The sequence below is a fragment of the Phacochoerus africanus genome, chromosome 11 (assembly GCF_016906955.1).
Source record: "Phacochoerus africanus isolate WHEZ1 chromosome 11, ROS_Pafr_v1, whole genome shotgun sequence".
In the NCBI taxonomy this organism is placed as follows: Eukaryota; Metazoa; Chordata; class Mammalia; order Artiodactyla; family Suidae; genus Phacochoerus; species Phacochoerus africanus.
The window spans coordinates 70320478-70345489 of record NC_062554.1 but is presented as its reverse complement, the minus strand read 5'-3'; the positions used below and the strand labels follow the sequence as shown (position 1 = coordinate 70345489).

The 25012-nt window shown below is 36.7% G+C and overlaps 1 protein-coding gene across 2 annotated transcripts in view; it reads right to left on the bottom strand.

Annotated features, from left to right (window-relative positions):
• The window catches only part of CDK14 (cyclin dependent kinase 14), a 619947-nt gene that overhangs the window by 294742 nt on the left and 300193 nt on the right, over window positions 1-25012 (bottom strand). For both annotated transcript variants that reach the window (XM_047751802.1, XM_047751803.1), the window contains one exon: window positions 9372-9495. In XM_047751802.1, the coding sequence (XP_047607758.1) occupies window positions 9372-9495 (124 nt within the window). The remainder of the gene's footprint in view (window positions 1-9371; window positions 9496-25012) is intronic.

Sequence of the window (25012 nt, the reverse complement as noted above, 5' to 3'; positions counted from 1 at the left end):
AACATGTGCTTTAGACAATGACTCACTGTCAGCCACAATTCTAGCATAAATCAGGCATACTGATGCATGAATCAGTTGAGTCTGGTTTTGGCTACATTTTAAAATGTGGTTTCTTGGAAGGTAAAGAGCAGAAGATGGAGAGAGATCCACAAACAAGAGACATGAATGAACTGCTAACTCTAGGCAACCTTTTACACTTACCTATAGGTTACAAAAACTCATGTTCAAGTGTAATCAATGTGGACTTGAATAGCAGATGAGTGTTACGTGATTCTAGTTTTCATTTCAGTGCTATTCTTGCTGACATCATTTATAATTCTTCCACTATGGTCATCACTGCCAGCACCTAGGTAGGGTTCCAGTCATTCCTCATACAGATTTTTGAAGGCTATCCTGGTATATTTCAACTCATATTCTGCATTACTTCTCCGATTTGCTGCCAACAAGTTTGCCCTCATAATGTATAGAAAAACAATAATAATATTTTGCATATTGAAATCCCTTTGCCCAGAAGGTTTCCACCAAGAATGGAGAATAAGATGATCGGCCCTATTTGAAGCAGTCTGTTCTGCATTTTAAGATGCCTCGTTACCTCACATGTGGGATCTGGCTAAAAATGAACTAACACTTTTGAATTTACTCATTTCCATAGAGTTTGAAGCTGCCATTCTTAGCAATCAACCCCTATCCACATGGCTTCAATCTGCTTTATGGTGATTAAAGAGGGATTTCTCATAGATAGAGAGGAATATGCTTATTAGTTGCAGTTCATATATTTCTTTCTTATTCCCATTTACAATTTAAAAATATGTAAGTTTTTAGAAGATTTTTTAGGACAGTGAAGCTCTTCTGTAGGCTACTGTAATGGCAAATATATTACGTGGCATTATAATTTGTCAAAACCCATAGAATGTACAACATCAAGAGTGAACCCTAATGTAAACTATGAACTTTGGGTGGTACTGATGTGTCAATGTAGGTTCATCAGTTGTAATAAATGTACCACTCTGGTGGGGCATGTTGATAATGGAGGAGGCTATATATGTGTGGGTAGAGGGGATATATGGAAATTCTTTGTACTTTCTGCTCAATTTTACTACGAATCTAAAACTGCTCTTAAAAACAAAGTCCATTTAAAAGAAGGAAAAAACATAGGCAAAGCATTCTCTGACATAAACCTTATGAATGTTTCCTTAGGTCCGTCTCCCAAAGCAATAGAAAGAAAAGCGGAAATGAACAAATGGGACCAAATCAAACTTAAAGGCTTTTGCACAGCAAAGGAAACCATAAACAAAACAAAAAGACAACCTACAGACTGGGAGAAAATATTTGCAAATGATGCAACTGACAAGGGCTTAATTTCTGAAATAAACAGCTCATACAACTCAATAACAACAAAAAAGAACCCAAACAAAAAAAAAATGGACAGAAGACCTAAATAAACATTTCTCCAAAGACGACGTACAGATGGCCAATACACACATGAAAAGATGTTCACCATCACTAATTATTATGGAAATGCAAATCAAAACTACAATGAGGATCTGCTTTCCTACGATGATTCCCCTGGTTAGGGACCACATGTAGAATGTGGGGGTGTTTTTTAGTTTGTGAAAAAATACAAAGCCTCATTTGCAAATGCGGGATGAAAGGCTGTGAGTATGTGAGTGCAAAGAGGGCGGAGGTCCATAGCCATGGGAAAGGCAGGAGAGGAAAGGTGGGGGTTGACTGGGCTGTGAGGGAGGCTGGCAGGGGCATGGGACCTTCAACTAGAAAATACGACAGTAGGAGAGGACTGGAGTTGGAGTGAGCTGGAGTCTGACAATCTTGAAAGAATGCGAGCTCTGGAATTAGACTTGCTGGTCATGTGACCATCCTAGCTTTCTACTGCTATGTCACAAATTATCCCCGAATTGAACACTCTAAACAGTGAACATTAAAAAACAAACAAAAAGCACTATGAGGTATCATTTCACACTGATCAGAATGGTTATCATCAAAAAATCTACAAACAATAAAGGTTGGAGAGTGTATGGAGAAAAGAGACCCCTCTTACACTGCTGGTGGGAATGTAAATTGGTACAACCACTATGGTCTCTCTTTTTTTTTTTTTTGGTTGAACCCACCCGGGCCAGGAATCAAGCAGTGACCCAAGGTGCTACAGTGACAATACCAGATCCTTAACCCACTGTACCACAAGAGAATTCCACTACAGCCACTATGGAAAATAGTATGGAGTTTCCTCAAAAAACTAAAAACAGAAGTAACACATGATCTAGTAGTCCCACTCATGGGCATATTCCCAAACAAAAGTGTAATTCAAAAACATACATGTATCCCTATGTTCACAGCAGCACTATTTACAATAGACAAAAGACATGGAAACAACCTAAATGTCCAAGGACAGATGAATGGATAGAGAAGACGTGGCATGCATATATACATACATAAAACTCAACCAATAAAAAGAATGAAATGATGCCATCTGAGCAACACAAATGCACTTACAGACTCTTATACGAACATTGTAAATCAACTATACTTCAATAAAAAAATTTTTTTAGATTAAAAAAAGGAGGAAAAAACACATGTAGGTAGCATGTTAACATGCCCAGGAAAAAGTTACATTACAATAATGCAAATCAGAAAAAAACAATAGAATGAAATGTCATCATCATCCCTCTTGAATGCAAGAGAACTTCTGAGGGGATAAGCAAGGATATTAAACAATATTTAAATAATGAAGCTAAGTAATGATTTCATGATCCAAAAGGAGACAATTTTAAGTGTCAATGTGCCTTTTCAAATGGGTTACCACATCTTAAAAACTATGAGTTGGGGGATAACTTTGTCTAATTCACATGTCGACCAAATTATTTCTAACATGGAATCTTAATAGTCTACTGGATAGATTTTAAGATATTCACATTTTGACTTGGAATTTTAATGAAATCCAGAAAAATTATGGGAAAAAAAGCCCTTTCTTTGGTTCATATTATAGAACAAATTATTATAAAAATAGTGTTTAGTTTTCAAAGTTATATGAAAGCAATTTTCTGAACTTTGCATTAAAACTGCTTACCTGTTAAACTATTCAAAGGACCATTCTAAAAGTAGAGTGACACCTCACATTAGATAATAAAGATACTTTTGCTAACAGAAAATACATTCTAAATTTAAAATACAGTAAAATTGAATCCCACAGGCCAAAACAATAGGCTAATTTATATCTCACCTTGAATTTATAACTGTGACTTCAATGGTGAATTTTATATGCCAATGATAAAAAAATAGTTAGGAGTCTATACTTCAGAGACTAACAGGCTTTTATTCAGAAACTTTATATTTATCAATCTGACAGACTCTACTCTGCATCTGAAAGCAGTTGATTTCTTTCTGATTTCTACAATTCCCTACATGAATTCTAAGAGCCACAATACAAAACAAGCTGAGCACTCACCCTGGCCTCTGCGGAATCACATTGCTGATGTGTTCTGCAAATTAATCTAAAATGTGATTTACAATAATTTCCTTTTTCAAATCATGACAAGGAACGGCCTGGAGGAGGAAACTACCAACATGAGGAAGGTAATACTTTAGCCCTCTGGGGGGAAAGAGACCTGTATAATTTTACTTGATTAAAACCAAGAGCTGTTTAACTCAGTTTCTGCAGTTGGAAAGCCAGTAAACTAAGCCAAGACCTTAAATGCTTGTAATAGAGAGTTCTCACTGTCTCTTTTTGTCACGGGCAAAGTGAACCCAGCTGTGTTCCATATAGCAAGGCCATGACCCCTAAAAATAGCAGAAGAATGGCTGGAAAATGTGGATGCCACCATCATCATGTTACAGGAATTACAGGAAGCTGCAATTCTACAGACTCATCTATTTTGGTTTAATCTCATTCACATGGAAAAATACCTTTACATTTTTCATACTGCAAATGAATATTAATTTCTTGCTGAGTTTATTTATGCATTTACCTGTCATACTATGATAATTTCCTTTTAATGTGATCTCAACGTATATCATAAAAGTGTGGCTCTCATCTATTTGAATTTTCAGAAGTTAGAAGAAAAAATCAGATCCTAGGAAGAGAGAGTAAAGTATTGATTATGGTTTCAGTGGACAGAGAGCTATCCACCAGTGAATATCTGGTCATCAGAAAGTAAGTTAAACTAATTTCAGAAGCATATAACATAAAAAATCAGCACTAGAAAGTATCTATTCAGTGCACTTACTTTTCAGTTGAGGAGCATAAGCTCAAAGGGGATAAATGACTTCTTAAAAGTCATAAGCTAGTTACAGACAGAGCTAGTTTTCCTAATTCAAGGCTTAATACACTTTGCTCTCAACAATAGTACAACTAGACAATCATTTAAGGTCTGCAGAGCAGGAACTTCAAATCTTACACATCTTTTGTGCATATTTATAGCCGCTCAATCATGTTTATTTCTGCAGCCTGAAGCTGCAAATATAATATCAAGCAGGTATGTAGGGTCAATGGATCAGAGCCTCTAAGCAATCCTGAGGTTCCAGTGCGATCTGAAGCCATCTAAGTCCATCTGTATTCTGGACTGTGCCCAGCCAGAACAGCAGTGATGAAGAGAAAATTAATTTGTAAACTGCTGGTTTGCTAAAGCAGATCAAGCAGAAATCAGCAAATTCAGGTGGGTCTCAGTCTTTACACTAGTACTCAGTTTTGTTACGCATATTGTTCCTGCACAAGACTGACATTTACTGAGTGCCTCGGATGTTACAGATATCGCCCAGCCAAGAGTGAGCAAGACAGGCCAAGTCCCTGCCCTCATGGAACTTACCATCAAGTAGCAGAAACAAAAAAATCAACATATAAACTAAGTGAACCAAATCACTTCAGTGCACTGTAAGTACTATTGAAGAAGCTGAACTGGATGATGATAAAGGCAAAATTCTATTTTTGGAAAGGTGGCCTCTTTAAATGGGTAACATGTGGCCTATGACCTTCGTGATGAAAAAAGAGGCAGTTATGTGAGAATCAGGAGGACGAGTACTCCAGGCAAAGCGAAAGGCTAAGTAAGGCTGATGTGGCTACACGTTTGGGGTTTGGCTGTAACACGGTGCACAAGGAGAAGCAACGGGGTGAAGATAAGGGACTTGAAATGTTTTTTCTCAAAGATCATGTTAGGATGAACACTTTTTAGAAATGAGTCAGAGGGCCTCTACACCATTTTATTATCTTATTATATACAGGCAAGGCACACCTCTACACTAGGAAAGCCACAGTGACTCTAAATCATATGTAATTTACATATTTAAAATGCATCTAGAAGTCTAAATATGACACAAATGAACATCTATGAAACAGAAACAGAGTCACAGATACAGAGAACCGACTTGTGGTTGTCAAGGGGAAGAGGGTAGGAGGGGAACGACTAGGAGTTTGGAACTACCAGATGCAAACTATCATATATAGAATGGATAAACAACAACTGAATGAATCACTGAATCACTCTGCTGTACAGCAGAAAGTAACACAACATTGTAAATCAACTATATTGATTTTTTTTTTTTTTTTGCTTTTTAGGGCCTCACCCACAGCATATAGAAGTTCCCAGGTTAGGGATCAAATAGGAGCTACAGCTGCCAGCCTGTGCCACAGCCATGCCAGATCCGAGCTGCATCTGCAACCCACACCACAGCTCACAGCCAACACCAGATCCCCAACCCACAGGGTAAGGCCAGGGATTGAACCCGCATCCTCATGGATACTAGTCGGATTTGTTTCCACTGCACCACAATGGGAACTCCTGAGTAACTTTTTTAAAATGCATCTAGAAAATAAGACTCAGGTAAGTTCTTAAATACGACATTACTTACAAGAAAAAAAATTAGTACAGAATTTTGACCACCTGGAAATCAGAATTGCATTCCTTTTAAACCTGAATGGGTCTACTAATACATTATCATCTGGATTAACTTGTCCAACAGGTAAAATCTCCAGAGTTCTCAGGTTGAACTCACTCATTACCACTGAACTAGTCAAATGATGAAATGTTCTTTAAATTATGTGGCGCATTTTTTTTAGTGCAATCTATTTTCATTGCATGGGTCTCACATTTATCATATGTAAAAAAAGTAACAATTAATAATTTGCTATATTTATTAATATATAGACATAAATTTATATAATGGCCAATCATTTACTGAAAGATTAGGCAGCTCTGTTAGGTAAAATAGATATATGTACAAAAGCTCTAGGCAACCTGAAACTGAAGGATATGGATCAAGAATCTGAATTTCAGTTTTGTAAGCAGCTACCCATATGATCAAGCCTGGGCAGATTTCTAATCCTCTCTGATTCCCATATCAAAAGTATAGGTTAAACCTTACTAGGGCGAAGAGACAAAGGAACTAGAATTTCTCAATGTCTGGCACATAGAATAAATTTCAGTGTTTCTTTCTCCCCTCATATAGTTTTTCTAATAAAAAGAGTAGTGTTTAAGATACAGGAACTATGCTCACACAGATTTCATTTGTTTCTTTTAATCAAAATTTTATGGTATTTTTCGCATAGGAGAAAAAGGTAGGACAAAGGAAGTGCTGCTAAAGCACATCAAGCTTTGAATTAAGACCTAGTGTTTCTAATTGTTCTGCTGCCTGGAACCATCCCATTTTGACTGTCTAAGCTTCTCCACAGTTTCCGCTGTGTTTCCTTCATCTCAGACATAAACACGTGCCCAAGCGCAATAAATCACAGTTAATTGCATGTCTTAAATTAAAAGACAAAAATGATGCACAATTAATTGGGGGAAATTGTCAGTTGGTGAATAAGCCTTGCTTGTTACACTTTGTGCGCAGGATGCGTGCCAAGTGTGTGTTCCAGGAAAGGAGATTCAGTACGTGACACTGAGGTACAACCTTTCTGCAGAGCAGCCTGGTCTAAAGAATCAAACACTATAAAACACTTGGCGCTGTAATGGCAGCACACACAGCTTTCTCTAGAAGGACGCTCAATACAGGACTGTGAATAATTAGGAACAATTAGAAAGAATCAAAATGCTCACTGATAAGGAACTGAATAAAAAGACTAGGTTTTGGCCATTAAAGGAAAAATCTAAGGTGTTATAAATGATTTTTTTTTTTCAAATTGAATAACATGAGAAAACGTCCAAGACATATTTTGTGAAAACTGCTTACAAAACGAATCTTTCTTTCTTCCTTCCTTTCTTCCTTTCTTTCTTCCTCCCTCCATTCCTTTCTTTCCTTTTCTTTTTTTCAGGATTATATGATAGGTGGAAGAAGCAAGAAAAGAAAGGAGGAGGAGAAAGATATGGGAAAAGGTACAACATAAATGTTAACACTTGTTACCTCTGAGTTGTTCATAGTTTCTAAATTTTATAATTTTCTAAATAACTTTCTAAGTGGTTTAAAAATACATTCCAATTTATTTCTGAATCTGATATTACAAAATATCCATTTTAAAGATCCTTTAGAATCTTTTAACAGGAACTTACCTGACAATAAAAACGTTGTCATAAAATTAAAAAATAATCCCCAATAAGCACTTACATACAATTCTATTGATCTCTTGGTTATACAGACAAAATCGACTTTATAAAAATGTATTTTAAAAATATACAAGAAAACTACGTTCAACAAAATTAGATGTTCAGTACAATAATTTGTTCTAACATATACCATATAGCATATTAACATACCAGAAGAAAATCACCATAAATCCTTATTAAATCCTTATTATTTGTGAACTACAAAATATGTTCACAGCAAATCCAATAACCTCAAATTTTAAGAACTGCAGATTTCTGCTTTACCCACCTACCCTCCCACTATTTTCTACCCTGTAACAGGACAACTTTATATCTAGCCATCTAGTTTGATGCTAAAATTTGACAACAACTCACACACACATAACAGTTTCATCATTTTTACCAAACAAGATGAGAACAAATAGTTTTGTAATATATCACCAATCACGCTAATTTTTGTTCTATTTCAATTTTTGAAGAAAAGAATATATCACACCCAACAGAGTAGGATTCATTCCAAAGGTAATGAAGAGTCTACTACCCTTGAAATATGAAATAAACATTTCCTGCTCTCTTTTATTTATCGGGGGGTAGGGTGAGAAAAAAATAATCATAGTTTAGCAAAAGCCCATTTCTCAACCTCAGGTGCCTTTATGTCCCAAGGGTACTATTTCCATTCCACTCTTAATGGAACAAATTTCTAATCAGAATATGTATTCAAAAAGAATTGAGGCCATGCAAAGTCAACGCATCACGCTGCCATCAGCATTCCTGGTGCTGGGAATCAACTCGGCAGTCTCTCTGGTGTGACAGAGCCAGGGTGGAGTGGAAACATCAGACTTGATGAAGGGAGGGGAGGCAGCAAGGACAACACAACAGTGCTGCTTCTCTTTGGGTGCTCAAGTCAGCACTGGAGGAAAGCTTCTAAGCTGGAAGGGGCCTACCTTAAAACCTTACATACTTACATTCCTTTAAGGAATGGGACCAAGGCAGGACCTCAACTCTCAAATCAGCATCAGTGCTACTTTTATAAAGTTATTGAGAATTTCTGAAACAATAGTCACTTTAGGAGAGGTTAGCAGTACCCCTGGATGATGATGATGATGATGATGATGATGATGATTTTTTAGGGACGCACCTCCAGCATATGGAGGTTCCCAGGTGAGGGGTCAAATCAGGGCTATAGCTGCCAGCCTACACCACAGCCACAGCAATGCCAGATCCAAGCCATGTCTGTGACCTACACCACAGCTCATGGCAATGCTGGATCCTTAACCCACTGAGCGAGGCCAGGGATAGAACCTGCGTCCTCATGGATACTAGTCAGGTTTGTTATCACTGAGCCATAATGGGAACTCCAGATTTGTAAATGATTAAAACTGTGGGACAAGATACACAATTGAATACATTTTGTGATGCTCTGAAACAGTCCAGAGGCTTAAATTCAGTTTTCTCCAAGTTTGACAATATATTGATAATTGTTGAAGCTGGGTGATGGGAAATGGGGACTCCTTACAGCATCCTTCTACTTCTGAATGAGCTTTCATGATAGAAAGTGGAGAAAAAGTAGATTTCTTTCAATATATTCTACTGATTTTTCTTTTGGGAATATATGAGATCGGATTTTTGCTTATGATTATTTAAGACTTTAACAGACAATGAAATTTTTAAAAACCTACCAAGCATGATGTTGATCATTAAAAAAAAAAATTCCTTCACTCCTGAAAAAAATCTTACCAGGATCTATAATGATAGAAAAAGTGCACCTAAACAAATCCAGTGCCACCATCTGCCTGGCATTCTCACAGTGTGACAAAATAGACTGGTAATTAACTGCTTTCCTACCGAAATCTGCCAGCTTTAACTCCCCCGTGTCACTGATCAGAAGGTTCTGTGGTTTCAGGTCTCTGTGCAAAATATAACGCTGGTGGATGTAAGACAGCCCTCGCAGCAACTGAAATAAAAACAACTGAAAAAATAGGGAGACAAAAGTTAAAACCTGAATACAGACAAATGCCAGTTTCTACATACAGTCTGCCAAGTACTTATATTTAGTGAAAATGGGTACCCATCACTAAATTTCCTACCAAATTATTTAAACAAAATGTGCATAAAGGTATGGAAATTCCTAATTCATTAGAAGTACATCCCAAAATTTCTAACAACCTATTTTGTCAACCCAGAGTGATACCTCCTCAGCCAGAGACATCTATAAACAAATCTGTGTTCCATAAATCAAGCAAAATGTAAAGAATCATTTTTCAAAGTAATTTTTTATTTCATCAAGTCTAAATTGATGCTTGAGATACGAGAAAAAAAATCTATCAGAACATTATAAAAAGCAGAATTTTTTTTACTAAGTTTGTGTAAATGTGCATGTATTTAATTCCATACAAATGACATCAACATGGTACCCAAGGATTTATCCATTAACATGCTTTTTACGAAGGAGTTCCCTGGAGGTCTAGTAGTTAGAACTCGGTGCTTTCATGGCTGTGGCCTGAGTTCAATCCCTGGTCTGGGAATTGAGATGCCACATTAAGCTGGTACATACTACGCCCAAAGGGGGTGAGGGTATGCTTTAAGGAATGGAGAGATAAGATGGTTTCAAATAATTAAAACAAAAACAGTCACATGGTCCAATTATTACTGCATTGTAATTATACTGCTCTTGCACATATGGCCATAGAGATTATGTTGTTGCCTAAAGACAGACATGTACCTTCACTAATTACAGAACAGATCCATCCTAAAGGGAAAAACAACACAGAAACCAGAGAAATGAAGAATTCAAGAGCAATTTTTTTTGTAAGAAATAATTTTTAAAAGTGACTAATGGCCTTTCCTGTTTAGCTTCATATTGGATCACATCAAATGTTTCCATTTTTATAACAAAAAATATAATTCACTAGGCTTTCCAATATTTTGTTCATAAAAAAGTGGTATCTTTAAACAATTTCCTTGCCAAAATAATCCTAATTGACATAGTTTTTAAAAATCACTCTTCCAAAATAAAAATAAAAACAAATGGTTTTAAGTGACATCGATATTGTAGTCTATGCAATCAGCTAGTAATAAAATGCAATTTTCAGGGAAATTTTAAATGAATGAGCTGCCAAATATGGGTAGTAGAAGGATTTCAGAATCTTCAAACAGAAAAGACTGGCAACTTCAGGGTCCTGGAAGCTGGCATTTCTGGAATATTTTCCAACTAACTAGGAGCTCTGAAAGCCATGTAAAGTTTATACAGTGTAGATATCTTGCAATAACAGTAAACAAATTCATTTCAAACTCTTTGTATGTGATAATATGCTGTGGAACAGTGAAGGCCTAGGATCATTATTTCCAGAATCTAAATACCAGAAAGTAAAAGCCTGTTCTGTGTTAGCCCAGATTACATTACTGGATCAAGAACCTCAAGAAGCAAGCATCTCCTGGACTCTTCCTTTCAATCCTCCCTGTGTAGCAGATAGAAAGACTTAACACCATCCCCAGAGACTTCCAGTCTCCTTCTTCACCTCTAATATCCCCTGCATTCTGAAGCCAAAAGCTCACTATTTCTAAGAAAACCCTTCAGTTGAGAAGGGAGAAAGGATAAGCCAAAAAAAGCCACTTTGTGTTTTCAAAAGCCCCATAAATAAATAAATAAATGGAACACAAAGGCAGAACACCTAGCCAATAAATTTAATTTCAAAAATAAACTGATTTTCAAAAGAAAGTTTGCATTCTGCAAGGTGTAGCAGAGACTTACCCAACTGTGATTATCTACTGAACCACAGCAATACATTTTCGTTGAAACAAAGGACACAAAGTGCCAGCTGCCATCCTAGGCATCATCAAATATGAACTCATTTAATCTCTGTAATAATTTGAATGATGAAGGCTGTCATTGCTATATTTGTATCAGTGATGAGGAAACTGAGACCAGTTTCTGTCATAAAGCAACTAAGGGGGCAGAGCCAGGACTCAAAGCCAAGCCATCTGACACCAAAATCCACACCCTTAACCACTATACTATAGGAATCTTGGCCAAAACACAAGTAGGCAGAGTTGACATATGAGCTGCTTCCTCCAGGTGACAGGATAGAGTCTGGACATCTCAGAGCATGGCCGCTGAGCCGAGCCTGATTCCGGCTGGGTACCCGGCATCATTACTCCACATTCCCTGTCTCCCTGCAGTCTTACCCACCCCCACACTTAGAGCACACTGCTTTTCAACCCCTTACCTTTGTTCTTGTTTCTTCTCTGACAGAAAAGCCCTGTCCCACTTTTGCCTGCTAATCTTCATGTACTTCTTAGGTCTTTCCTCAAACACCACTCCCCCCTGTGGAGCATCCCTGATCCCCGGCTTTCACACCCCCTACAGGTCTGTGTGAGGGGCTCCTCCTCAGTGGTCCTGGGGCAGCCTTGGTGAATGTCTATGGCAGTGTGATATTATCCCTCCTCCCAGAGACTCTGTGCCTTAACCATCTTCCTAACCTGGGTACAGAGCTGACACTCATATGCCAGTAATATGATGACAACAGACTTTAGAGACATCTGGATGAAGCAGATACAAAAATACCAGACTCCTAGAATGGGATTCTCTAGAAGCTAAGGGTATAAGTGCAAAGATCAAGCAGTCCCAAAGGGCTCTTCTATTAATACCTTTACTAATTGGTGAAAATATATAATCCTCATGCTAATCCAGAAGCTATTCAAATAGGACAGCGTATTAAAGAAGATAAGGAAATCTATGTTAGGAAAGGATGCAACCACATACTCCAACTACAACCGTATACATGACAAACTAAACCCCAAACAAAACAAACAGAGCCCCAGACATTACATTAGAGCCCCAAACAACATTTTTGATCTTTGAACAATACACAAAGCTGAGTGAGAACAAAGCACCATAAAACAAATTTATCCAGGATTTATTAAGTGCCAAGCATGTGGCTAGGTGTTGTCATAGAAGAGGAATGCACAGATGAAAGGGAATAAAATGCCATCCCTGGACTTGAGGACTCACAGCCCACTGGGTAAGAGAGACACATAAACAGATAACTACCACTTACACAGGACAACAATGTGAACTGAGAGTACTGAAGGCCCAGAGGAGGGAGGAAACTTGTCCAAAAACGGAATTCATTATACATAAAATTTTAATAGGAAAATGGGTTAAGCATTCACTGGCTGCACAAGTTGAAATGATGTATTAATGACAAACCTCCTGCTATTCTGAGGGGAAAAAAATTGAGGAGACCAAGCAAGCAAATCACTAAGCAGATAAATTAAGAAGAAAAATAAGAGCTCCTGTTGTGGTGCAGCAGAACGAATCCGACTAGGAACCATGAGGTTGTGGGTTTGATCACTGGCCTTGCTCAGTGGGTTAAGGATCCAGTGTTGCTATGAGCTGTGGTGTAGGTCGCAGGCACAGCTCGGATCTGGCATTGCTGTGGCTGTGGCATAGGCCGGTGGCTACAGCTCTGATTAGACCCCTAGCCTGGGAACCTCCATATGCCACAGGTATGGCCCTAAAAAGGACAAAAGACAAAAAAAAGAAAAAGAAAGAAAAAATAAATTAATTAATTAAAAAGAAGACAATATATGAAATTGTAAAACTATCAATGTACCATTATAATATTAATAGTGGCAAGGAGACGACAGTATACTTTACTGAAACTGTCAGTAAACTTGCTGTTTTATAAATAACATTTTAAAGTGTTCTGTAAACCAGCTACAATGGAAAAAAATAAAAATCATTATATTAAAAAATAAATAAATACATGAAAAATAAATAAATAAATAACATTACAATGTGTTTAACAAAATATGAACTGCTAGCCATGGGTGGGAAGGCTACAAGGAAGAAGTAGTCATTCTGAGTTAAACAGAATGTCCCATGAAACACTGGGGATGACTTAAAAATGCAAGTCTTATGGAATCTCTTCCTATAGACCAACAGGCAAGTGACTAACTTTCCCATGTAAACTGAGAAAGCCACTTCACTTGGTGATTGTATAAATCACTAAACAACAAGGTATAATTGATCTCTGTGGTAACCAGAAGGCACAGTGAAAACAGGAAGGACCACCAAAGAGGGGGCCACGTGCAGAGAAAGACTGAAAATCAGCTCTGCCACTTGCTAATAAAACTAGGCAAACATCAATACAATCTCAGGTACCAAAAAGAAGGAAGAAGAATACTAATTGAAGTCATATGTTAACTTCAAGCCTGTTTCAAGTACTTTTACAGATATTTTCTAATTCTGTGTTTTTCCTTTTCTTTTAAACAAATGAAAAAACTAAAGCTCTAAAAGCACGAGAAACTTACTCAAAGTCATTCAACCATCACACATTTGTGACCTCTTCAATATACCTCATTATCTTAAGTAAGGTTGATGCTTACTACATGCATGGATAAATATAGTTATACACCCAGTATAATCAAAGTGCTTTTACCAAGTGAACCCAAGTTTGTAAAAGTCTTGATTAGCATATTATGTGATGAGCATATGATTCCAGAGTACCTATTTTTGTTATTTAAAATCCTCTTTGAAATAAATAATATGGCAGAAGACAGCTTTATGTGCTGAAGTTGATAAATTAACTTATTTTAGTTTCAATCTTATTTTTCTACTCTAGTAGGCATACGGTCTTCTTAGGAATACTTTGTCCCCTCAGGAATTTCTATTCAACTTTATAAAAGATTATCTTCAAATCCTTTAGTATGATGACTGGAAGAGTTATATTCTAGTTGGACTATGTTCACTTTTTGCAATAAAAACCTCAATAGGAAAATGCCTTAAATAGCAATGATAGGATGAACAGGGACAGCTTTGCTGGCAGCAGATCTATCTACAGTCCTGCTGTCTTGCCATCCCCAGCAGGAAGCAGCTTATATTCTCCGTGGCATGGCATATACTTCTTGCAAATATCCTTTAATACTTCTACTACCTTTTGAAACTCTTTAGACTTTAAGGATGTAAAAAATATCAAGATAAGGCCTTTTATCAAAAAATTTAGAGCAAGTTGGTAAAAGCATTGGACTCAATATGCTGTATTTGTTCCTCAAAAGAAATTGTCACTTGCAGCAAACAACAAATTTATCCCCCCACACCCCTGTCAATGTCTAAAGATATGTGATCATATGCTCTTTGTCTCAATACTTATAGCCATTAGGTTGCATGCATGGTTTGAAATGCATGCATTATTTAATATATGTGGTTCCACTTAACATGAGACTAAGCACAGTGACAATCTTGCAGAATTTCTGGGCATGGGTCAACTATCTTCAAGGGATGTCCAGGGTCTCTCAGGGGTTATTACAGAGATTAGCAATGGACCCTATGTTTCATGGCACAGAACAAATTCTTAAGAAGATATTAAGCTCATTTTCTGTCATCTGGGGACTAAGGTGGACATCTCTGTATCTTAGGTTTCTCATCTTGGAAAATGACTGATTGTCTCAGATGCCATTAATATTCATTCATGCTGTAAAACTGTATCCTTTCATAATTTCATGATAACAGAAACAGGATTCTACAAATCAAGCAACTATAATAACTGCCATTCACTAAGTACTTAGAGGTAAATTAATCCTTCCAACACTTCTGCTGGGCAGATACTACTGTCTTTATTTCACAGATAAAGAAATAAAGGCTCAGAGACATTAAATGAATTGGAAAAAGGGACACACAGCTGGCACAGTAGAAGTGGTAGTGATATTTCCCCTTTTTATCTCGCTCTGATACTCACAGTTTAAAATACTGCTACCAAAAAGAGTGTGTGCACTGTTTGATTAAAGTAGCTATACATTGTGTGAATACAAGGCTAGAAAATGTGACATTGGCAAATAAACCCAAGTTGTACATGAATGAGAAATACTTCAAATAAACATTCTATGATTAGCAATGTATCATTTAAAAATCCACAAGATGCACAAATATTAAATTACTCATACATCAAACTTTCTAGAAATGAAAAATAATTAGAAACTTTGAGCCTCAAAATATCTACAGAATGAGAAAATACTTTATAACAGGCAGATGATTTCACTGTAAGATTAGGTCTTCTTTAATTTTTAAAAGAATGATTCGTTCCATTGGGTTGAGTTTCAAGTTTGCAAACACCTAATACAAATATCAAATCCAATTTGTAATACAATGTACATAATACATGCCCAAAAGTTTATATTTCAGAAAGCATCACTGGAATTTTATATGTTGAATTATTTAAAAAGAATACTTAGAAGGTTATAGAGAGATATAAGGGAGACATAAATAAAATTCCAGATAATAAAACATAATTTATCTGTCATTTTGGACATAACTGACAGATTTAAGTGTGCTCTGCAATGGTGTAAGATACACGCATCAGGACATAGATGTATCCTTTTTTGCCTATTACTTCAGACAGACCCAGCTCTTGGAAAATCTGAATAGTAGCAAGAGCTTGTTCTGCTACATTTTGCTCTTTTTGAGTTCTTCCATTCAACTTTCTGCTTCTTTGCTCTACTCCCTCAAAGTCCTAAGATAGATAACATGTCTCATCATTTCTAGATAATGTAACAATATAATTTGTATTCTCTAAGATATTTGAGTATTAATATCCTATTTTTAAAGATGATAACTTTCTGGAGGGGGATAACAAAAAATAAGAATTTCAAGTACCTGGACAAACTCTTGGGAAAAGATCCTGCACACTTGCTGTGATCCTTAAGCAATCCAGGTAAGTTGATGTCCCATTCCTCCCTCTCCTCCTGCCTCAGTACAATGGAGGATTTCAAGCAAGGTGTTGTTCTAGGCACTGAAATGCACAGTGAGCAAGTTGTCTGGAGCCATGGGAACCAGAACTGGGCTACTTAGAAGATGCTGAATGTGGATTGTAAGGCACATTTTTGTTTTGCCATGTATCTTGATAGAAGCACATTAGCATCTTTAGTATATTAATATATTTAATATATTAATATAATATATATTATATCATAATTATATAATATAGAATATAATACAATAATATACATATATAATAATATACTTTATAATACTTAATATTAGTACACTAAGTGTATTTCCAAGTTATTAGGGTTTGTATGTATGGTGAAGAAAGTGGGGAGGGTTGAGGATAAGAATCTTCTATTTAATAAAGTTGGTCAAAGGCCTTAGTTTAGTATTGGAAATAATCCTTAGCTGAGTTGAAACAAGATCATCAAATTTAAGCTATTGGCTTTAATAATTATCTAACATTTCCAAGAGAAAAACTGTTGATAAGGCCAATGTCACTTGAAAGTTGTTTCAAGGATTTCAAATAATATAGTAACATTAAGACTGATGTCTGTCAAGCTTCTGTTTGTCAATATAGTTCAGAATTATACAACTGGTCTTACTGAAGTGCATTTTTTGGAACCAAAAAGAAATAGCATGAAATACAAATTTTTACTAAACTTCATCTGTTTAGTATGCTACTCTCTCCCAACTATAGGAACATCCTTTTTACATGCAATTAAAAGGAATAAATAGGGTTTTAAATGGTTTTACTGCTTAAAGTAACATCTTAGACACTATCAACATGAATTGACTTAGTATCAGCTGATAAGGCCAGTGTCACTTGTTTTAAATGAAAGAGAAATACAGACCAAAAAACAGGCAAAGGTAATCTTGAGTCTAAGAGTCTTTTTGTTTTGTTTTGTCTTAGGGCAGCACCCATGGCACAGGGAGGTTCCTAGGCTAGGGGCTGAATTGGAGCTATAGCTGCCGGCCTACACCACAGCCACAGCAACGTGGGATCTGAACCGCATCTGCAACCTACACTACGACTCATGGCAATGCCGGATCCTAAATCCACTGAGAGAGGTCAGGGATCAAACCCTCATCCTCATGGATACTAATCAGATTCATTTCTGCTGAGCCACAATGGGAACTCCAAGTCAAAGAAAGCTCATATTTGCAAGCCCTACTATAGAGAAAAATATGTTTCAAATGGATGTTTACTAGAAAAAAAAAAAAAAAGAAAAGAAAAGAAAAGAAATCCATGGTCAATTCATACTATTTAAGACATTCAGAGAGGGTCTGAGTAGTGAATTTCTGGTTAAGATGTGGGGCCTGCATTCATGTTTTTAGAACATGTCTTTTGTATCCTTGGCATCCTCTGATGATCTACTTGTAACAGTAAGACTCTGAGTTTGGATACATATGCTCAACATTTCTCTCTCTCTCTTCCCCCTCTCCCTTCCTTTCTCTCTCTGTCTCTCTGCATCCTCTTAGAGTAGTCTCAAATAACAGGAATCTATAAATTAATGAGAAAATATTTATGACATTTACTGGCTACTCGCATGAAGGCTGAACATGCCCAAGACAATCAGAAAAATCCTGGTAGTGCATATATACTCTATTACTTTGCTAATTTCCCTCCTGGGTCCTTATGTTTGTCTTGGAAAACATGCAAGCAAAGGGGCCAAGGGCAAGATCCATCTTAAATGGAGAGGGGCAGGTGAATGAACGGCTTGGAGCTTGAAACTCGAAAGCTATCTTCCCTATTCCCACTGGGTACCCCCTCAAGCTGGGTAATTTTGTCTTACAATTTAAATATCACATGGCATACATCTAATGACTCTTGCACTTCATCAATCTTCGGGATGATATCCTTTTGACTTTTGTTTTTCTTTTCTGCCTTGCCCACAGCATGTGGAAGTTCCCAGGGCATGACTGAACCCATGCCACAGCAGCAACCCAAGACACACTGGATGTAATCCAACCCACTGTGCCACTATGGAACTCTGGGAGGGTATCTTTTCACTCTAGGTTTTAAAGCATCTCTAGGAAAGAGGCGGCTGTTTAATTAGTGGCCTTGATTCCTTTGTCTGATTCAAACTGTTACAAGCAGATCAGCAGAGGACGCCAAGGATACAAGACATGTTCTAAAAACATGAATGCAGGCCCCACATCTTAACCAGAAATTCACTACTCAGACCCTCTCTGAATGTTTTAAACAATATGAACTGGCCATGGATTTCATTTTTTTTTAACTGTTAATCTTTCACTTTTTAGATTTGGAAAATTATTTTGTTCAACCTAACAAAAATAGGTTGAAAGGTTGAAAAGAAAGCTGGAACAGCTGAGACTAGGGTGTCAAATTTTTAGAACACTCTTGAATGGTTTTAAGAAATAATCATATTTCCCAAAATTCAGAATAAAGAAAGGCTCTATAATATTCACAGTAATGCATAGTAAGAAATCATTACCAGCCAAATGATAACTCTAATGTAGAATATGGAGGTAATCAGGTGTTATTTGATTTTCTATCTCAACATTAGAAAGTCTCATTTAGGAATCAATTCCTGGTGCCATCTGTGTAAGACACTCTTAATTTGGCATAACATTATTCTGACTGTGATACACCTGCTTGTTCTCTGGACTATGAAAGAAAAATGGCAATTTTTCAACCATAATAATACTCATATCTTTTTAATTAATACAGATATTGAGATAAAAATAAAACTCAGCTTTATGTCAATAGAGTGTCAGATACTTCAGAGAATAAGTCAGAGAATTTAGAATTATTCTGGTTCTTTGGATTATGGTCTGATAAAAAAAGGCAAATGCGTTTTTATAAAAAATAGTCTAGAAAAGTCATTAAGGTACATCGGAAGATCCAATGTCATCATGGTAATAAGATTCAAGTATCTACATTTCTGGATATGAGCTGGAGACAGTATCAATTAATCTTTTTTTAATGAATTTTAATTCTTCGTCTTTCATGCTTATCACTTTTTAAAGAACGTGAAAAACTGAGTAAAAGAGGGAATTCAGACTCCTGTGGTCATCTTTAAAAATTCTGACCAATCTGTAAATCACTGAGAATTATAAAATGAAGAATTTCAATACAAGTTCTGCATTCAACTCGATTCTGATAGCCAAAACCCAATAAAATTCACAGTGAAAGATTTGTAAAGGGGGAGGGGGAAGAACTACCCTCACCCCCAAAATTCTAGCCAGTTTCCTACATACCAATTATCGTGTTCTAGAAATTGGTTGTTATATCTTTAATCATCATAAATATTTATAACAAGCCCAATGTCCTCAGGCTTTCAATTCAGGTTTTAAATTGCCCTCTAAGTAATTAACTTCTAAAATTACCTATTCGTCTAAAACTGATATTATGCTATGAAACGAACCATTAGTTAATAGTGAATATTTATTTCTGAATGCTGTTTTGAGAATAGACACATTTTGTAGGCAGTTAAAGTAGCAAAGTGATTATAGAAATTTAGTTAACACTGACAATTTTTCTTGAGTTTATTCCCATGCTTACAAGGAATATACAGCATGACAGATTAAAACCTTCACAGATGTTTCACTGGGATTTAGTACAAAATTACCCTAGACTAGTCTATGCTTTATTATGAGATCATGAGTTATGTAGTCTTTCAGTTGTTCTCCCCCCGCCATTATTCAGTGATATATCACCTTTGCAATGCTTGCAAGTCTACCTGATTCACAGTAAAAAACAATCTCCTCAATTCTAAGGTGCATGGCATCCCACTTTTTACAGTAAACAAGTATATACAAAACTTAAACAAAGATGTGTACATTTTTAGAATCCAAGACAAATGTTTTAGATGTCTCTAGATATTGTCATGCTGCAGAGTGATAAAACTAAAAGTCAGAATTCTCAAAAGGATTTGATCACTGTTTCCATGCTGTTTGCCACAATAAATATTCAGTATGTATTACATTCTAATCATTTAATGATCTATGAACTATATAACCAAATGCAGAACTTCAGAGTTAGTCCAGGAACATGTTCTTTTAAAGATAATCATTTATCTCCCCTGGTTGTCCCACCTTACATTTATAGAGAACCATTATAGGGTCTTATTTTAGCTCAACTGCTTTTTTTTTTAATTAGCATCTAGCACAGCATTATGAACAGCTGTTAACTTAGTAAATATTATTCTTATGTTCTTCATTTTGCATTCATAGATTTAAGTGACAATAAATATCACCCCATGAAAAAAAATATGTTAATCCATTTCACAGAAATACCCATGGGGACATCTGTCACTATGTCAGAGTTAGACTTCTTTGCGAAGAATTTCACCTGCAGCGCGGATCCTAAATGTAAGCCCAGGGGAGCGCACTGTCTCTAAGCAGACACAGTGGGAGAAAAAGCCAGTGCGTAATTAGGTGAGTGGCCTCCCAGAGAAACCAGTATCTTAATAAGGGCCTCCTGCTTCTATACACTGCAACACAGATGCCAAAACACAGGCATTAACAAGATGCATTCTATTTTTTAATTTCACATACCTTCAGATGTGGTACAGCTATTATCTCCCATATGATGACAAGGGTAAATCTATGTGACTGAAGGCATATCAACTCACAAATAATAAGCTAATCACAGTAATTTAATATATGAATCATGACATGCAGGGAAAAGAACACTGGACAAAGAATCAAAATGCTCTTTGACAAATTCTTAATCTCAGTGATCTTGATCTTTATTTTATATAAAATGGAGCAGCTGAAATTTATGACTGTTCGAGGATACTAATCCTGGAAAGAGCCTGGCTACAGAAGAATCACTTAAAGAGGTGATTTTCTTTTTTAACTCTATCAACATGCTATGTTTAAATTGTTACCATCATGTAAACATTACCTACAGTTGAGCCATTTAGTATGAATACTTTTTTTCTCCTGCACAATTTGTTTTTCCTAGTGTTAGTAATGATCTAGACCTTTTGTTGGTAGGTTGGTTTTCCTTTGTTGAGTTTTCTTTATGGTTATCACGAATTCAATACCAAATCCTTCTTCCATCTTTATAACTTGCTCAAACACATTAGGTATTCTAACAATTGCATCTTCTTTGAAGTCTCTCCTGGAGACTCCTGACCTGCTCCAACTGGACTGATGGGTTCCTCTTCCAGCTTGATGTGCAGTTATTCTGGGACTCTGCATCACTACCTTGAGAATCTCTATCGCTTCTTTGGAAGTGGCCTCGATTACCTGGTTTCCTGTGCTTTCCTGCCTTGATTTATTCCTTGAGCTCGAGTGGAGTACATCTTCAGGCACCTTCCTAAGAAAGGATGTAAGGTAGGCAAAATTTTCAACTCCCTGAACATCTGAGAATAATTATTCCACTCTCACACTTTATTGGTAGTTTGTGTAGAATACTATGTTTGGAATAATTCTACATCAGAGTTTTCAAGTCACTGCCCCTTTTCCATCTCCCTTCCAGAGTTGCTGGTGAGTCTAACACCACTGTAATTCTTGATCCGTTGTAGTAAGCCTGTTTCCTTTTTTGTAAGATTCTTCTTTGAAATCAATTTTCTGAAATTTGGCAATAATAAATGTTATCGTTTGTCTATTTTTATTAAATGTTCTGGGCATTTAAAAGACCCTCTTAAACTTGAAGTTCACATCTTTCACATCTGGAAAAAGTATAGTTTAATGTTTATTACTTTAATGATTCCCTCCTCTCTAGTTTCTCCAATTACTTTTTTTTTTTTTTTCGTTTTTGGCTGCAGTCACAGCATGTGGAAGTTCCCAGGCCAGGAATCAAACCCACGCCACAGTAGCAACCCAAGCCATTACAGTGACAACACCAGATCTTTAACCCACAGAGCGATAAGAGAACTCCTATTTTCTCCAGTTATTCATATGTTGGATTCCCTTCACTGGACTTCAAATATTTTAATACTTCCTTATTTTTCAGATTTGTATTTTTGTTCTATTTTCTAGCAAACCTCTTCAGCTTTAGCTTCCATCCATTTTTACTGTTTTTATTTCTAATTTCTGTCATATTTTTAGTTTCCAAATCTACTTCACGTTCACTAAGTTCCCTCTAAAAATAAGATATTATTCTGTTTTACAGATGTACTATTTTCTTTTACCTCTTTGAGAATATTATTGATAAAAATTTTTTGAAGTTTTCTTTCTTTCTCTGTCTAATCACAGCAAGCAACTTCACTTTCTCAAGTTACCTATTTGTCATCTGGGTATCTTCACTCTAGAGTCACCTAGATTCTTTAGGTCTATTCTCTTGGACTGATCACAGTTTCCACAAAAGATGCTTATAATTTTCTACCTTGAGGCATGGATCTCAGACTATTTTTCGAAGTATCACAGTCCATGCTCTGTCTCTCTCACACTCTCTCATATCCCTCCTACCTGCCTAGCCCTACCATCCTCTTGGCCACCCCAGCATAACCACCTCCCTGGCAGAATAAGGACCAGGGGAGGCAGGCAGGCTCTAAGGCTATGAGAGTCCAATGAACCATCATCACCAGCAGGCTGGAAAGTAAAGGCACATAGGCCCACAGGAAGGCAAGGGGACACTGCAGATCATGGGAGGCACCCTGGGCTCTCAGCCCTAGTCTGAGCAATAACCACCAATTCTGATTTAAAGTGATCTCTACCATCTGATTCTGATTCTAGTAAACGAAAAGAGAATATATATATGTATGTATGTGCATGTGTATATATGTGTGTGTGTATATATATTTTTATATATATATATAAAGTTTCACAGATGACTCTGCTATGGAGCCTAGTATGATTTTTTGTTTGTTTGCTTTTGTTTTTTGTTTTCTGGGGGATTTTCAACAGCATATGGAAGTTCCTGGGTCAGGAATCGAACCTATGCCACAACAGTGACCCAAGCCACTGCATTGACAATGCTGGATCCTTAATCCACCGTGCCACAAGAGAACTCCAAGTCTAGTTTGAAGACCTCTTCAATGACCACTGATGTTTCTGGAGCTCTGAAATATTCCAAGAACTGAGATAATTCAGTTCATTTTGGCAAATCCTTGAAGGGCCAAGATTTCAATAGCTATGGGCAAAGGGATATTTATATATCACTATCTATTGCTTCCTTACAATTAGTCAAAAAAGTTTAAGAAAAGGTAAACCACATCATGCACTTTTGGAGGCAAAAATGTAGTACGGTATTGATCAGTAACCATGTTAAACAACTTCTGAGCGAGAGTGGTTCTTGCTCTACATGACACATCTAGGCTCATTGTTGGCATCATATCTAACTTCTGTGACATGATTTTCCACGCTGACTGCAGATTTCATTCACCACCCTAGGAGGCACCAACTCTTGCAGTGATAAATCTTTTTTATTGCCACAGTACAGCCTGGATTTGAAATAGGTAGCAAGCTCTTAAGTATCTGAAGTATGATGAATGATCATGGGCTGATAGAAAAGCTTGCAAAACTTGGATAAGAGCTGCTGAAACACAATTTAAAGGAGTGCAGCCTATTACTGAAAATCAGCAACCTAGAAACTCAATTTCTCCAGGACCATAAGAGATTTAAGGAAAATAAAATGTAATGGAAGAAGCAGAATTTACAAAGGCTACAAAAATCACCAGTGATACTGGCCTGAGGACACTGAACATGGTATGGTTTGTGGAACGAGCTTGCTTTCTTTGTTTCACCAACAAAGTTATCCACCAATACTTGCCTATAACTAATGACACACAGAGTTTATAAGAAGACCAAATAAGGGTAACAGAAATCCAGTGATGCCCAGGTTCGATGAAAAGGCTCAGTGAGCTTCTTAATCTCAATCCTGTCACTAAATTTAAAAATCAGGGAGTTCCCGTTGTGGCTCAGTGGTTAATGAAACCGACTAAGAATCATGAGGTTCCGGGTTCAATCCCTGGCCTTGCTCAGTGGGTTAAGGATATGGCGTTGCCGTGAGCTGTGGTGTAGGTTGCAGATGCAGCTCAGATCCCGAGTTGCTGTGGCTCTGGCGTAGGCTGGCAGCTACAGCTCTGATTCAACCCCTGGCCTGGGAATCTCCATATGCTGCGGGAGCGGCCCAAGAAATGGCAAAAATCAAAAAAAAAAAAAAAAAAATCAGAAGTCAAAGTTAGCTCAGAGTAGCCTGTGGCTGTCACTGAGGCTAGCAGACCTGAGGCTTCTAGCAGCTGGGCTCTCTAGAGAGTCCTGGGCTAAAGTAGGAAACAGGAGTAACAATTTATGGTATTGTTGATTTGGAAGTCAGTCCACCCTAAGAAGAGAACTGTAAATGCATAAATGAGACAATCTGAGGTGTTACAATGTAAAAAAAAAAAAAAAAAAGAATTCTGTTCATGTTATAATACTAATGTTTAAATCCAAACAGGAATTAGTAAAACTAATCTCTCCATCTGTTAAAAAGTCTTGCCCAATCTAACCGTGAAAAAACTATCTGTGTCAATGGGTACAGATTAAAAAAAAAAAAAAAAAAAAGAATAATAAAAAAAAATTAAGAGAAATCTAAATGAAACAAAATCCACAACAAAAAAGGAGGCATATGAGAAAAATCAATAAATACTCCAAGTACCTTACAGATTCTATTATTTATTTTAAAAATGATGTTCTGTCAGAGTTCCTATATTTCAAATTTGTACAGCATAAGTGACCACCACAAAACCCTCATTACTAATTTCACAAATATTAACAAGCACCTACAGTTTTTTAAATGATTTTTATTTTTTCCATTATAGTT